At 35.8% G+C, this 15,409-nt stretch overlaps 1 protein-coding gene and 3 pseudogenes across 1 annotated transcript; 1 reads left to right on the top strand and 3 right to left on the bottom strand.

Moving 5' to 3' along the window:
* Window positions 1-1,881: 1,881 nt before the first annotated feature.
* Window positions 1,882-2,301, bottom strand: LOC148940489 (uncharacterized). The gene has a single exon (XM_089104996.1). The coding sequence runs from the start codon at window positions 2,299-2,301 to the stop codon at window positions 1,882-1,884; it is 420 nt and encodes a 139-aa protein (XP_088961122.1).
* Window positions 2,302-4,560: 2,259 nt separating this feature from the next.
* On the bottom strand, window positions 4,561-4,989 carry LOC148940488 (histone H2A-like; annotated as a pseudogene).
* Window positions 4,990-6,221: 1,232 nt separating this feature from the next.
* LOC148940487 (histone H3, embryonic-like) lies at window positions 6,222-6,707 on the bottom strand (annotated as a pseudogene).
* A 2,190-nt stretch (window positions 6,708-8,897) lies between these two features.
* LOC148940486 (uncharacterized) lies at window positions 8,898-9,670 on the top strand (annotated as a pseudogene).
* Window positions 9,671-15,409: the final 5,739 nt, after the last annotated feature.

Here is a 15,409-nt window from a genome sequence, read left to right as displayed (position 1 = left end):
TTTATGGCCAAAAAATATATTTCAACTCAAAACTATTTCAAATATATCCTATGAAATAAATAAATTTGAAAATTATAATTTCGACTTTTTCTTCTTTATTTAAGAGATTTAAGACATTTCAAGTCTTCTTCAAGTCTTGCTCTTTTATTTTTAAAAAAGTCTATCTATGCTTCAAAGTTTTTAGCAAGGAGTCTAGTCGTGAGTATATAAATTCAAGCAGCGTACTTAGGTAATTCTTTCAAACTTTTAAAAAATTCTTGGGGACATCTCGTAGATTCATTTTTATTATTTATTTCCGTGTAATAAGACAATTTTTTTTTGTTGATTATGTTTAAAGAGGCTCGATGGCAATTGGCATACTTATCATAAGTGTTTTTATTGCCTTTAATTTCTGTCTTCCTTGCTCCATCTCCCTGGTTAACTTCTACGGGAAAACTGATGCCACACCTAGGCACCTATACCACATGCACTGTGTCTGTGTTATTTTTATCTGATTTTAAATTGTCTATGTTAACCATATTTGCGTCTTGGAATTCTAACAAATCTAGCCAACGGTCCCAGTCAAACAGAATCTTGTCCATTTATAAACAATAAAAAATCGAGTTTTTTTAGCGCAATAGCTGCCAATCTGTTTTAAAGATTTCATAATCTGCATCAATAGAAGTGAATATTTGATCGTAACTACTTATATTCATATTTGCCTTATCCCTTTTTCCTTAACTCTTTCAGACCTGAACCAAGAAGGAGTTGCGTAAAAATTCTGAAAATAGCAGAGAGTGATCCTGGAGGTTCAACTAGAACATATTTATTTAAAAAAAAAATTATTTCATTCCAAATCCAAACTGCGAATGGTTACCATATGGTCACGTCAGGTGTATACAGATACTATTTTAGGTGAAAATTTGTGAAACAGTTGCGATCTGAGTTCAAACACAGTCGAACTTTGCACTTCGAACACATGATTCGACTGGTTCCACCCCTAACGCACTTCTCATAGCGACACCTTCCCTTTTCAGTCGTATCCGGAAAATGCGAGGTCTGGTCAAACCTCATTGATTCCAAAGGCATCCCGTCTCGCGAGGTAGACGTATTGCGCTTCTTCACTAATAAGGATGGTCTTCCAACTCTAGGACTTTGAGATACGCCAGTAAGAACCAACCCAAGAGCAATGTCCATTTTGAAGTACAGTAGAGACATATGCTGAACATTGGTCTACTTAAACTGTCGGCGGTGTATCAGCCAGGCGTTGCTCACAGCCATGTCAAAGAAGTAGTACACAATCCTCATATACCATTCCTTCGAGCGAATGTCAGTCCTTTAAAGCTCCAGGAACATGTCAGCAAGATCTACATTCCCCATTGATTTGTTGTATTCACGGACGATTCGGGGGCGATCAACTTCGACGCATTTCCGTGTTGTGCCATCCCATCTCTGACACTTATCGATTGGGGTGACTGCACAGTATGACGAAGCCAAATGGACTGGTTTGTTGTCATACCATTTTACTACCGATACTTCTGAATGTCTTTCAAAACGGAAGCCCACTGACCCTCGTCCATTCTTCTTCATGTTGGCGTCGGTATCTAGAACAGCGCCCCTCATTCTGTTGCTGCGTATCGTACCACATGACTCGATGCCATATTCAACCCGAAGCTTGTGAATGAGATCGATGCCAGTATAGAAGTTATCAAAGAACAGCTTGAAGTTCATGAACCTTGGCAGATTTTCTACAAGCCGAAGGACAACGTCAGTGCCTTGGTCAAGTTCAAAAATTTCAACAGATCCTTTTCCTGTATATATCTCTATGTCATGCACTATTCCGCTGATGCCGGCTCTCGTGAAAACCTTTACACCCCACGAGTGGGGCTTGTCCTTCAAGTACTATCGAAATCCAATTCTTCCTTTGAACGGGATCATCTGTTCGTCAATACATTGGATCTCTTCAGGGTCTATTTTTTTCAGATTCTCCCTGAATGCGTCGTATAGTCTTCTGATTCTGAACAGTTTATCATGACCAGCCTCCCCTTTCGGTATCATTAAGGTGTCATCGCAAATGTGGAAGAAAGATCTCAAGCTGATGAACCTATCTTTGCTCATGGTATCAGCCACCGGGGAATATCGTATTCCATTCTCCCAGTACATTCTCATAGCCGAAAGTTTGAGAATGCTCATAAGCATTTGAACTCCAAGAAATCTGTGCAGCTCTTCAAGACAAAGTTTCAGAACAAGATTCTTCTTTCTCATGGCATTCAGGTTCGTTTGGTCCACAATGTTTGAAAGAATGTCTTCTGTGATAAACATTCGGAAGAAATCAAGGGGCGTTTTTACCTCGTCATAGTGTGGCATAGAACCGTTCCAGGTAATATCTCGAGGTTCGAGCTCCGTTTTTATCCACTTGTATTGCTTTGCCTCCTTTGCTACCTTCTTTTTTGCTTCTGGTTTTGCCGTGACCTGAGGAGCATCAGTTGGAGTTACTAGACCGGCCACTGCTTGGGAAGGAGCATTTTTTTAGCTATTGTAAGGACAAAGGGTTCAGCAGGTGCAATAACTGTTACTGACTGCACTGCAGAAGAAGTTGCCACTGGTGCTGAGGATATGCTTAAAGAACTGTTTGACGCTGCTGTGTCATTAAAGCCCGGGAGAGGCAAATCAAATTGATCCGTGTCATCGCCATTGTTTAACTCGAACCTGCCAAGCATTGATAAAGGGATGTCGTCTGTGTGGTCAATATCCTCTTCATCACTTCTGTCTGCATTGCCATAACAGTTGAGAGAACGTAGAGGTTGAAATTCTTGATCTGGATTGTCTGGTGCCCAGTATGGGTCGTCGTCGTTGGACGAGATATCGAGATCTGAATCACAATCAGGTATGAATAAAAGCCTTGCTGCTTCTTCTGCAGTGATTTTCTTGGTAGCTCTTCTACTTCTTTCCTTGATCAGTCTCTCTTCCAAGTGCTTAGGACCATGAACTCTCATAGAGTCAGAGCTCGTGCTTGGCCCAGCTGAAATGAAATTCAAGGTAAGTGCATCACTTAATAATAATAATATAATGCAATAAAATAGGCCATTGGCCTCTACACTTTCTTGAGGCAACACACAAAATAGCTCTTTTACCCTTGTTACCAGTAAAAAGGAGGAACAGAAAGAAAATGTGCCTATTCCCGATCATAAAAAGGACTTGCTGCCTCGTTTGCTGTACAAATCTGCCTAGGTGTGGTTTAGCAATGAAAGCCTGACGTGACCATTCGGTAACCGATCGTTAGCAACCTTGTTTGGGGCTAAACTACAACTCAGAATTAGACTAGTGATATCTCATTCGAAAGATCGCATTCTCAGCTACAAAATAATATCAAAATCAGGCTCTGAACTTACCAGAAACGTCCAGGTCATCGAGGTCAAAATCTGCACCTTTCCTCTTTTTCGACATTTCATGTTTTGTCTAAACTTGGACGCTCACTCGACCGCTCGGGTAAAGCCTTGAGGGATAATAAATTCCAACGCGATAGAGCCAAGCAAGCGCTATCTAGTGGAAAAGAAATCACGGTTGTAACTTTGTCGAGTCAAAAGATAAAAAATAAGGGGGCGAGGGGTATCCGTATGGTGACCACAGGCATGAAAGGGTTAATCAAACAAGTAGTGTTTTCTTGGTATCTAATTTTCAAATGACTGATTCACTGTCCCTGTGTTTGTATTGTATGGCTGAAACCGACGTCCCTATGGGAACATTTCTCTGTGCGGGATATAATTACTTTCATTCTTACTTTTGTTTGCTTGCATTGGCTTTATTCAAAGTTTTGATTAGTTTTTTGTATTTTTAGAAATGAAACCTATACTAAAGAATTACCTAGTCATTCGTCCACAGGTAGATATTTTTTTTATTGCTTCATCCATCGTAACTTGCCAGCAAAAAGGTAGAAAATAGTGGAATTTCGTCAAAAATGGTGTTCAATTTCAGAAAACACCTTTTTTGTAGGAATTTGAATCCTTGTAATCGACTTTTTTTTGCTAGTAGTAAACATTAGTGCACGTGCTTTCAGAACATATAAGATATATTCACGGGCGTTTGCAAATTCGTATTGAAATTAATTCTAAAACTCCAATTGAAAACACAGAAGTAAAGCAATAAAATACGAGACCAAATTTTCAGGCGTGAAACAACTTCTTTATACCGATAAATCGCAATGATTCGCTTTGGAAAATACATTATAGCTAGAGTTTAATTAAATATTTAGTTGGTATTTTGGTTAGGTTATGTAGTTAATATAATGCGCGCATGGCGGCCCCCCTTCAATAATTCTTATGCTTTGCAACTAGATCAATGTGAAAGCAAACTTTATTGCTTGTAACAAAAGGGCAAGCTTCAAATATATATTTAGATTTTGTTGGGGTATAATTTAGCAATTTTTAAGAAAAATATCTCCATCGCTTCCAGTAAATTCTTAAGCTTTGTAACTAGATAAATGTGAAAGCCCTCCTTTTTACATTCCGTTTCCTTAATCTTATAGCTTTGTCCTTCCCATGTGGTCACATGCTAAAGTGTCATTAAATTAATTTGTAGCCCTTAAAAGGGCTGTTGGTTAATTTGGGGTAGGGCCAAAGTTAGATTCATTTGAGTCGTTGCCGCTTTTTCAGTCTTCTTTGGTAGAAGGACGGCTTGAATGTTAGGCAAAACGCCACCTTGGGCAATGGTAACCCCCGACAGGAGCTTATTCAGTTCTTCGTCGTTTTTAATGGCAAGCTGAAGGTGACGAGGAATGATACGATTTTTTTTGTTGTCTCTTGCAGGATTAACAGGAAGTTTAATGACCTCGGCAACCAAATACTCTATCACTGCTGCACGGTAAACGGGTGCGCCTGCACCAATTCGCTCCACATAGTTGCTCTTTACCAGAAGACGGTGTATCCGTCCCACTAGGAATTAGAGACCTGCCCCGCTTGAACGAGACTTTGCCTTTCCGTTCAGTTTACCACCCTTTACTCTTCCTGACATAATTGCTAGGATACGACATTCACTTGGACTCTAATCATGATTAAATCTAAATGATATTTGTTCTTGAATAGCTACAGCGCAAACTATTTATACTCCAGCCGGCGAACTCAGTTCCTCTGACAAAAAAATCGTGCGCGAACTCAAGCTTGTATAAAATCGGGTTGTAATTTGTAAACGCTATTAATTTTACGATTAGGCTTTGTAAAGACTTAATTGAATCTGGCTAACACCACGACAGGATACGATTCAAAGAAAGATGTTACTGATTAAAAAAATATCACTAAGACTTATAGGTACAGGAAACGAACGAGTAATGAAAGCAATGAAATTTACATTTACAATGAAAACTAGCACGTTAATAACGACCCCGGAAGGTATCTAAAAGTACTGTGCATCATTTCTAGAATTTACAAAGAGCTCATTGTATGAAGTGAAGCAACCTACTCTTGTCGCGATAACTAAAAAACTATTTACACAATCTATAGTAGAGAGGTTTTGAAATCAGTTATGAGCATCAGCACCTGGTACAGCTCAAATAACTCTGTTAGTGAAGTCTCTAAATATGTAACACAATACACCAGCTATCACGACGGGATTTTCCACATATATGACCACAAACAAATCCGGGCCCTCCCAAACAGCCCATTTAAGTGCCAACACCTTATTTTAAATGCTCTGCTCTAACAGATATGGCATAGCAATTTGTACTTAATTTGCGTAATCTTGGGGCAAAAATACAACCTACCAATCCATAAAAAAAGCTTAAATATTCAAAATCGCCTGTTTTGGAGGCATGACAATAGGGTAGATTGTATGCTGGAAGCAATCGATAAGATTGTTTGAAGATAATCTACCCTGGTACTCTTCGTTTTCTTGTATGACAACAATAAACATGTTTTGATGACCGTGGCAACCAGTTTGTGTTGGGCCGTTTCTGTTGCATCTTTGTATTAAAAATTCTCTTATTTATTTTAGTGTTAAGTTGTTATGTGCTTTTTTTTTTCTATTTTTTTCTTAACATAAATCAAACATGAAAATTTATCAAAAACGTTAAAGTCTATCTGATTAAGGTCGGACTGGTTCGGTGTAATTGGAGGACTCAAAGACTCATGCATTTATTTCCCCCAAGGAAAAATTTGTAACGGTTGCTCTCGGTCGCGTGTTTGTTTAAGAAATAGAATGGCCAATCATGTTTAAGTGGGGTCGGTTTATTTAGCTGCTACATATAGTATTTAAGCTCTCTCGCCACGGATACGACGGGCGAGTTGAATATCTTTTGGCATGATGGTCACCCTTTTGGTGTGAATAGCACGCAAGATGGTATTATCAAACAGTCGGAATAAATACACCTTACCGGATTCTTGTAGGATACTAACAGCTAAGCTAGGGAGCCTCTCGTCAGTGTTGAAATACTGAGCAATCTCTCGCACAAGTCTCTGAAAGGGCACGTTCCTTATTAAGAGTTCGGTACTCTTTTGTTAGCGAGGAATTTCTCTCAGGGCTACGGTTCCGGGCCTGTATCTGTGCAGTTTTTTTACCCCGCCAGTAGCAGGAGCCGACTTACGTGCTGCCTTGGTCGCAAGCTGCTTTCTATGTGCCTTTCCGCCCGTTGATTTTCTCGCTGTTTGTTTTGTTCTAGCCATATTGATAGTTTGCCTCTCGTTGATAGAATGATCAAAAGAACACATTTCTAACGGCTTTATTTTATACGGAGCGCTAGCCGCACGATATGAGTCATATTCTGTAAGGAAGAACTCTTGTCCTATAAAACAAACGGGCCCTCAAGAAAAGTTGTTAGTCTGACAAAAACTTTTCAGCTGTTTGCTACGATATTGAATTAAATATGACAGGAAGAGGAAAAGGAGGAAAGGGGCTTGGAAAAGGAGGAAAGGGGCTTGGAAAAGGAGGCACACAGTGTCATAATAAAGCTCCTTGTTACAAGGTCAAAGGAAACCCTTAGACGGCAAAGAGAAGACTGAATTACTGAGTGTATTCTCCGCGTATATCTGGCCTAATTTACGAGGAAATCCTATTAGAGGTGCATGTTTTTCAAGAAAATACTAGTCGCTACTATGTTCATAAAAACGAGCATGAGGAGAGAAAAACTGTAAAAGACCTGGGTGTAGTTTAAGCTCAGAATCGTCAAGGTCGTACATTGTATGGCTTTGGTGGTTAATGGTTTCCGAATGCGTTTTAAAGTGTCTCTGTCCCCCTACCACCATGACATTTGCCAGTACGAACACTTTAAAAACAGGTCCGCTCACTTTTTTTATGAGAATGTTATTTGTTTTTCATTCACAAAGTAGGTAAATATTTTTTTTTTCTTGGATTACCTGGTGTACAATAGCATTATACTTATTCATAGAAATTAAACAAGACATTTTAATGACTTTATAAATTAAATTAAGAGTATAATTATTTTTGCGTTCTCATTATGGTGTTGTTCATATAAAATAATGTGTCTATTAACATCACTAGCCATTCCTATTATTTGTTAAAAAATCTAGCATTATATGATGAATATATGTTCAAACTCTTACTAAATAACTGCTGAAACTTACAATTTGGACAAGTATTGCATTAATTATATGCAGTTAACAAACAAGTATGAAAAGCTGGTAAAATCTTAAATACCGAACTAATTTTCTTGTAAACTGAATCAAAAGTTTCAAACTATATAAGAAAAGGCATCTGACTGACTTTAATATAGAAGTTGGAAAACAGAAACGGTACTTATGCACACGATTGGACACATAACTATAGACCATATCAAGGATACCAGACACGACCCCCTTAAAACAGATTTTTTTAATAGATAGATTAGTGCAAAGCACATTTACTCCTTTAGTGTAAAATATGTAAAAGATTGTTTTTGGGTTTTAGGGGGGGGAAAGGTACCTAGGTTAGGTTACGTATTTATTTAATATATGATATACTTTACCCCCTCCCTCACCCCCTAATGTGCAAATATATAACATAAATTTATTTCTAAACTATCATATATTCATTCTTTTTTATTATATTTAATTGGCATTAACCAAACTTGACTTCTTTCGTGTGTAAACTAATTGTAGAACTGAAAAAACAGTAAATTAGTATAAGTTCGTTTACTAAATAATTATAAGTTTTTTCAATTAAATTACATGATCCGTATGATCCCCTACAAAATAAATACTTTTATTAGTTTTTTTTTTTTTTTTAATTATTCTATGTTTAAAAATCAATTTAACTTGTTTTTTAACTAAAAATAATAAAAAATAAAAATTTAACATTAAAATTGTGAATTAATAACTGTTACATTTGGTAAGAAAATTGATTATTTTATATATAATGTGATCGAATATCAAACCAACGTGGACTACCATAGTGCACCAGCTGCATACTCTCGAACGAATCATGTAAAAATTAACACTTTAATTTTGTTTTTTTAAAAGTGATACTGGAATTGCAAATTATTAGTATTATTTGTTAAAATGTTAAAAATAAAAATAAACCCCATTTTGTCACTCCTCTTATAGATTTATATTATTTTATTTTATAGTGAGATTTGTTACTAATGACTATGCTTATTTAGTCACTATACTGAATTCCTTTTAAAGTTTCTGAACTCACTGAATTATTATAGTAAAAATTAAAATAGTTCTTCTAGTAAGCTTATACAACTAAAAAATTCGATTACTATTTGTTTACGCTCGTTTTGACGGATTTCTACTATTCTCTGCTCATGTACTTTAATATTTGCATTTATAAATCAATGAAAAAAATATATAAGAAGGTAAAAATTATAATTATATACTCTAATATCATTTTCATTCATAAGCATTCCACCTTATCCGGGAAAATTATAATATATTCATTACAATCAACAACACGAGCTGACCACCTTTCTGCGCGCGATCACCGAGAGACCTGTTAACCCGAGTACGGCGGTTTCTGAAGTACAATTCTAAAACTTTGAAAATAAGCATGCATTCGATGCGTAATAGAGAGAATAGAATACTGAGAGGAATTTGAAATGTCTGAAGTTGAAGCTGAAGTGGCACCGACATCTGTAGAATCCCAGAGCATGGCTTCACCAGCCAAGAATGAAAAGAAAGCAAAGGCTCCAAAACCAGCTAAGGCTGCAAAACTTAAAGGGGATAAAAAAGCAAGGGCACCAAAAAACCACCTAAAATACAGAGAAATGATCATCAACTCTATTGCTGACCTGAAAGGACGCGGGCGTCAGATCCGTCAAGCTTGTCTAACCGACATACTTGATACTGTTAATGTTGGCAATTATTAAAAAGGGTTAAATATGTTCATTAAATAATATCTTTATCGTTGCATTTCTGACGGTATTTCTCTTAATCCAAAAGGTAATGGAGCAAATGGTAATTACAAGATTGCAAAACCAGTCGATGCCAAACTACAAATGTCTGCAAATCCAGCCAAGCCCACAGCTCAGACCTAATCAGTAACTTCCAAAGCAACTCCACAACCAGTTCAAATTTCACCTTCTGCCAAAAAGTTTACAAATCCTATGGCTGGTAGAACGACCCCTTTCAAGGTTTTAATGACATCCAATGTTGCCAAAAAAGCCGTATCAGCAAAGAAATCGACACCCAAGATGGTGTTGTCTATCAAAAAGGCTCCCGCCAAGAAAGTGGCATCTCAAAATCCAGTAGCCAAGAGAGCATAAAAAAGTAAGTTTCATAATAGCTTATCCTATAATACCAAACTGCCCTTTTAAGGGCTATCAAAGCAAAGGCTCGCCGCTAATGACTTTATTTTCATGAATTTACAAATATATTTATTTGATACTTGACTGTCTAATTTTTCCATTCAAGTATAATTCAGATGCTATTTATGCCTAAAACACGTTCGACAATAATTACCTTTGAACTATAGCGTTATTACCGGCTAAAGAACACCATCTTCAGGACTAATTGTGACGGCTAGTTCGTAAGGTTCAAGCTTATTAATAAAGTGGCAACAATAATAAGCTTACAAATACCTGGTCATAGCCGAATGGGTTGAGCAGCACCTTCAAATCGTGGGGGCTATTTTCTAAGAGAGAAAAAGCCCCAAAAATGTTTCTACCTTAGATGTGTAGGTGACCCTATTGCCTCCTACTTTAGATTAGGAAAATGAGCTCCCTCTCCAACAATAAATGCCTAAGATGTGTAAGTAGATGAATGGGCAAGCATACTTCATTTCTTGTTACAAAAGGACACGCTTCGACAGTTCATTTAGATTCTGTTGGGTAAGAGAGAAATCAATAAATGCCTAAGCTTTGTAAGTAGATGAATAGGCAAGCAAACTTTATTTCTTGTTACAAAAGGACAAGCCTCGAAAGTTTATTTAGATTCTGTTGGGTAAGAGAGAAATGAATAAATGCCTAAGCTTTGTAAGTAGATGAATGGGCAAGCCAACTTTATTTCTTGTTACAAAAGGACAAGCCTCGAAAGTTTATTTAGATTCTGTTCGGTAAGAAAGACCACCTTAGCTCGTAAGGTTCAAGCTTATTAATAAAGTGGTAACAATAATAAGCTTACAAATATCTGGTCATAGCCGAATGGGTTGAGCAGCACCTTCAAATCGTGGGGGCTATTTTGTAAGAGAGAAAAAGCCCCCAAGTGTTTCTACATTTGATGACTAGGCTACCCTATAGCTTCCTAGTTTAGATTAGGCAAATGAGCTCCCTCTCCTGCAATAAATGCCTAAGCTTTGTAAGTAAATAATTCGGCAAGCAAACCTTATTTTTTGTTACTAAAGGACAAGCCTCGAAAGTTCATTTAGATTCTGTTGGGTAAGAGAGAAATCAATAAATGCCTAAGCTTTGTAAGTAGATGAATGGGAAAGCAAACATTATTTCTTGTTACAAAAGGACAAGCCTCGACAGTTTATTTAGAATCTGTTGGGTAAGAGAGAAATCAATAAATGCCTAAGCTTTGTAAGTAGATGAATGGGCAAGCAAACTTTATTTCTTGTTACAAAAGGACAAGCCTCGAAAATTTATTTAGATTCTTTTGGGTAAGTGAGAAATCAATAAATGCCTAAGCTTTGTAAGTAGATGAATAGGTAAGCAAACTTTATTTCTTGTTACAAAAGGACAAGCCTCGAAAGTTTATTTAGATTATGTTGGGTAAGAGAGAAATCAATAAATGCCTAAGCTTTGTAAGTAGATGAATGGGCAAGCAAACTTTATTTCTTGATACAAAAGGACAAGCCTCGAAAGTTTATTTAGATTCTGTTGGGTAAGTGAGAAATCAATAAATGCCTAAGCTTTGTAAGTAGATGAATCTGCAAGCAAACTTTATTTCTTGTTACTAAAGGACAAGCCTCGAAAGTTTATTTTGATTCTGTTGGGTAAAATGAGCTCCCTCTCCTACAATAAATGCCTAAGCTATGTAAGGAGATGAATGGGTAAGCAAACTTTATTTCTTGTTACGAAAGGACAAGCCTCGAAAGTTTATTTAGATTCTGTTGGGTCAGAGAGAAATCAATAATTGCCTAAGCTTTGTAAGTAAATGAATGGGCAAGCAAACTTTATTTCTTGTTAAAAAAGTACAATCCTCTAAAGAGTATGTCGATTATGGTGGGTAAGAGAGAAATCAATAAATGCCTAAGCTTTGTAAGTAGATGAATGGGCAAGCAAACTTTATTTCTTGTTACAAAAGGACAAGCCTCGAAAATTTATTTAGATTTTGTTGGGTAAGAGAGAAATCAATAAATGCCTAAGCTTTGTAAGTAGATGAATAGGCAAGCAAACTTTATTTCTTGTTACAAAAGGACAAGCCTCGAAAATTTATTTAGATTTTTTTGGGTAAGAGAGAAATCAATAAATGCCTAAGCTTTGTAAGTAGATGAATAGGCAAGCAAACTTTATTTCTTGTTACAAAAGGACAAGCCTCGAAAGTTTATTTAGATTCTGTTGGGTAAGAGAGAAATCAATACATGCCTAAGCTTTGTAAGTAGATGAATGGGTAAGCAAACTTCATTTCTTGTTACTAAAGGACAAGCCTCGAAATTTTATTTAGATTCTGTTGGGTAAGAGAGAAATCAATAAATGCCTAAGCTTTGTAAATAGATGAATGGGCAAGCAAACTTTATTTCTTGTTACAAAAGGACAAGCCTCGAACGTTTATTTAGATTATTTTGGGTAAGAGAAATCCCTCCACCCCCCTCCCCCATCAATTGGTATAGATAATCTTGATTCTTGATGTAACATACTTGCTAATAATGCACGCCAAATTGTGACGCAAAGAATTTCTCGTTTTACTAAAATTGAAATACAAACTTTACTTTATATTTTTTATTATAAATCGGGTTATATAAGATACACATCATAATTTGGAATTGATGAAGAGAGAAATCTCTTACCTGTTGGGTAAGAGAGAAAACAATAAAGGCCTAAGCTTTTTAAGTAGATGAATGTGCAATCAAAATTTATTTTTGCTACAAAAGGACAAGACGCGAAGGTTTATTTAGATTATGTTGTGTCAGAGAGAAATGAATAAATGCCTAAGCTTTATAAGTAGATGAATGGGCAAACAAACTTTATTTCTTGTTACAAAAGGACAAGCCTCTAAAGTTTATTTAGATTCTGTTGGGTAAGAGAGACCACCCTGGATCATAAGGGTTCAAGCTTGTTAATGAATCAGTAACTGTATTATACCTACAAATACCTGCTCATATCTGACCGGCTTGTGCAGCACCTTCAAATCTTCGAGGCTATTCTCTCAGAGAAGAAAAGCCCCAACAGGTTATTCAACATAGATGAATATGCTACCCTCTGGCCTCCTAGTTTAGATTAGGAAAATGAGCTCCCTCTTCTACAATAAATGCCTTAGCTTTGTAAGTAAATGAATGGGCAAGCAAACTTTATTTCTTGTTACAAAAGGACAAGCCTCGAAAGTTTATTTAGATTCTGTTGGGTAAGAGAGAAATCAATAAATGCCTAAGCTTTTTAAGTAGATGAATGGGCAAGCAAACCTTATTTCTTGCTACAGAACGATAAGCCTCGATATTTTATTTCGAGTATTGTGTTTAAGAGAGAAATGAGCTCCCTCTCCTACAATACATGCCTTAGCTGTATAAGGAAATGAAAATGAAAGCCATAAATATATCTTGCTACAAAAGGACAAGCCTCGCAGATTTCTTTATAGTATGTTGTGTCAGAGAGAAATGAATAAATGCCTAAGCTTTGTAATTAGATGAATTGGCAAGCAAACTTTATTTCTTGTTAAAAAAGGACAAGCATCGAAAGTTTATTTAGATTATGTTGGGTAAGAAAGAAATAAAGTTGGCTTGCCCAGTCATCTCCTTACATAGCTGAGGCATTTATTGTAGGAGAGGGAGCTCATTTTACCCAAAATAATCTATATGAAATTTCGAGGCTTATCCTTCAGTAGCAAGAAATACGTTTTGCTTGAACATTAATTTCCTTACAAAGCTGAGTCATTTATTGATTTCTCTCTTACCCGACAAGAAAGAAATAAATAGCCCCGGCGATTTGAAGTTTCTGCTCAAGCCATTTGGCTATGAGCAGGTATTTTGTAAGATTAATATTGTTACCACTTTATTCATAAGCTTGAACCCTTATGAGCCAGACCTCTCAATTAGTCCTGAAGATGGTGTTTTTTAGACGGTAATAACGCTATAATTCAAAAGTAAAGATTGTCGAACGTGTTTTAGTTTTCCGCCGATGATGAATGATATGTGAAAGGGAAAACTTAGAATTCGCATTTAAAATTAATATCATTGTTTAAAATTAATATCATTGTATATCTTATAAAACAAAGTATCTTTAGGCGATATGTTTATTGAATTGACCTGACAAGGGCAGAGTGTTCATCCAGGATTATCTATTATATAAATTATTTTTTGATGCTTTCTTGGCTACTGGCTTTTTAGATGCCACTTTCTTGGCGGGAGCCTTTTTGATAGACGACACCTTCTTGGGTGTCGATTTCTTTGCTGATACGGCTTTTTTGGCAACAGTTGGTTTTCTTGGAAACCTTTACAGGTTTCTTGCTACAAGCCATAGGCTTGATAACCTTTTGGGATGAAGTTGACTTTTTAACTGCAGTCGGTTTGGCTGTTTTCTTGACTGAGGCTTTCTTAGCTGTGGGCTTGGTTGGCTTTACAGACATGGATTTTTCGGACTTGACAGGCTTTGCAAGATTGAAAGAAACAGTTACGCCAGGAAATTGTGGCGTGAGCAAAAGTCAACCTTCAATGCATCGATTAAGATCGTGCTAAAGGTTCAAATACAAAACTTTATCTTAATTGCCTCCCTGAACAATAGCACGTATGTCGTTGATACTGGACTGACTGACCTATACCAAGCCGCCTGTCAGGTCCTACCTGTAGGGGTTGAGAAGTGCTGGTGCTGTTAATTGTGGTTTTGTTTCCTTTGCCTTTTTTTACCCTTGAGGAGGTTCAACCGTTTCTGTTGTTGCCTCTTTAGCTTTCTTTTCCTTCTTGTCTTTCGAATAAATGATATTAAATTATACTGTTGACGGTGAACATACAACTTCAGACATTTCAAATTCCTCTAAGTCGTAGAGATTCTCTGTCACGGCATATTCCGGCATATCACGCATCGACTGAAGGCTCATTTATCAAGTTAGAGAATTGTACTTCAGAAAACACCGGCCCCGGGTGAAAAGGTCTATCGGTTCGCGCTCTCCTGACTTTGGGCATAACGGTTGGGGGTGGCGACTGTATTTATTATCATTTTTAAGTATGAGGTTTGATTCGGAGGTACGATTATGGCATTAGTTTATATACATATAATATTTATCTTCTTCCATATTTTTTGCTTAGAAACTTCAGTGAATTTAATAAAGTCCAATATAAGAGAATAGTATAAATCCGTCAAAACTAGTTTTCAATCATAGATAAAGTCATTTTTCTATTAATTTACATCCTCAACGTCAAATTTTTATTTTTTACTAGTAATATTCAATATAATTTCGTTCATATTATTTAATATAAATGCAGTTGCGTTTCTAAATGCGTATTAAAATTAATTCTAAAACCTAAATCAAAGTCAAAGAATCTAAAGGACTAAAAAACGATATGATATTTACGGGTCGGGTTGTTAAAACTTTATTTTCATGAAAACAAATTCATTTTCCTTCCATTATTACGTTTACATTTATATATATATATATATATATATATATATATATATATATATATATATATATATATATATATATATATATATATATATATATATATATATATATATATATATATATATATATATATATATATATATATATATATATATATATATATATATATATATATATATATATATATATATATATATATATATATATATATATATATATATATATATATATATATATATATATATATATATATATATATATATATATGGCTGTAATTTGGATACTGTTTT

This window comes from Artemia sp. Qi Xiang Cuo, chromosome 19 (assembly GCF_049724085.1).
Source record: "Artemia sp. Qi Xiang Cuo chromosome 19, ASM4972408v1, whole genome shotgun sequence".
Taxonomy (NCBI): domain Eukaryota; kingdom Metazoa; phylum Arthropoda; class Branchiopoda; order Anostraca; family Artemiidae; genus Artemia; species Artemia sp. Qi Xiang Cuo.
Note: the sequence above shows the minus strand (reverse complement) of the source record. Positions and strands in the feature narration are given on the sequence as shown.

Bases quoted from the DNA above. Each gene is read 5' to 3' on its own strand.
- LOC148940489 (XM_089104996.1), bottom strand. From the start codon at position 2,301: ATGTTTATCACAGAAGACATTCTTTCAAACATTGTGGACCAAACGAAC.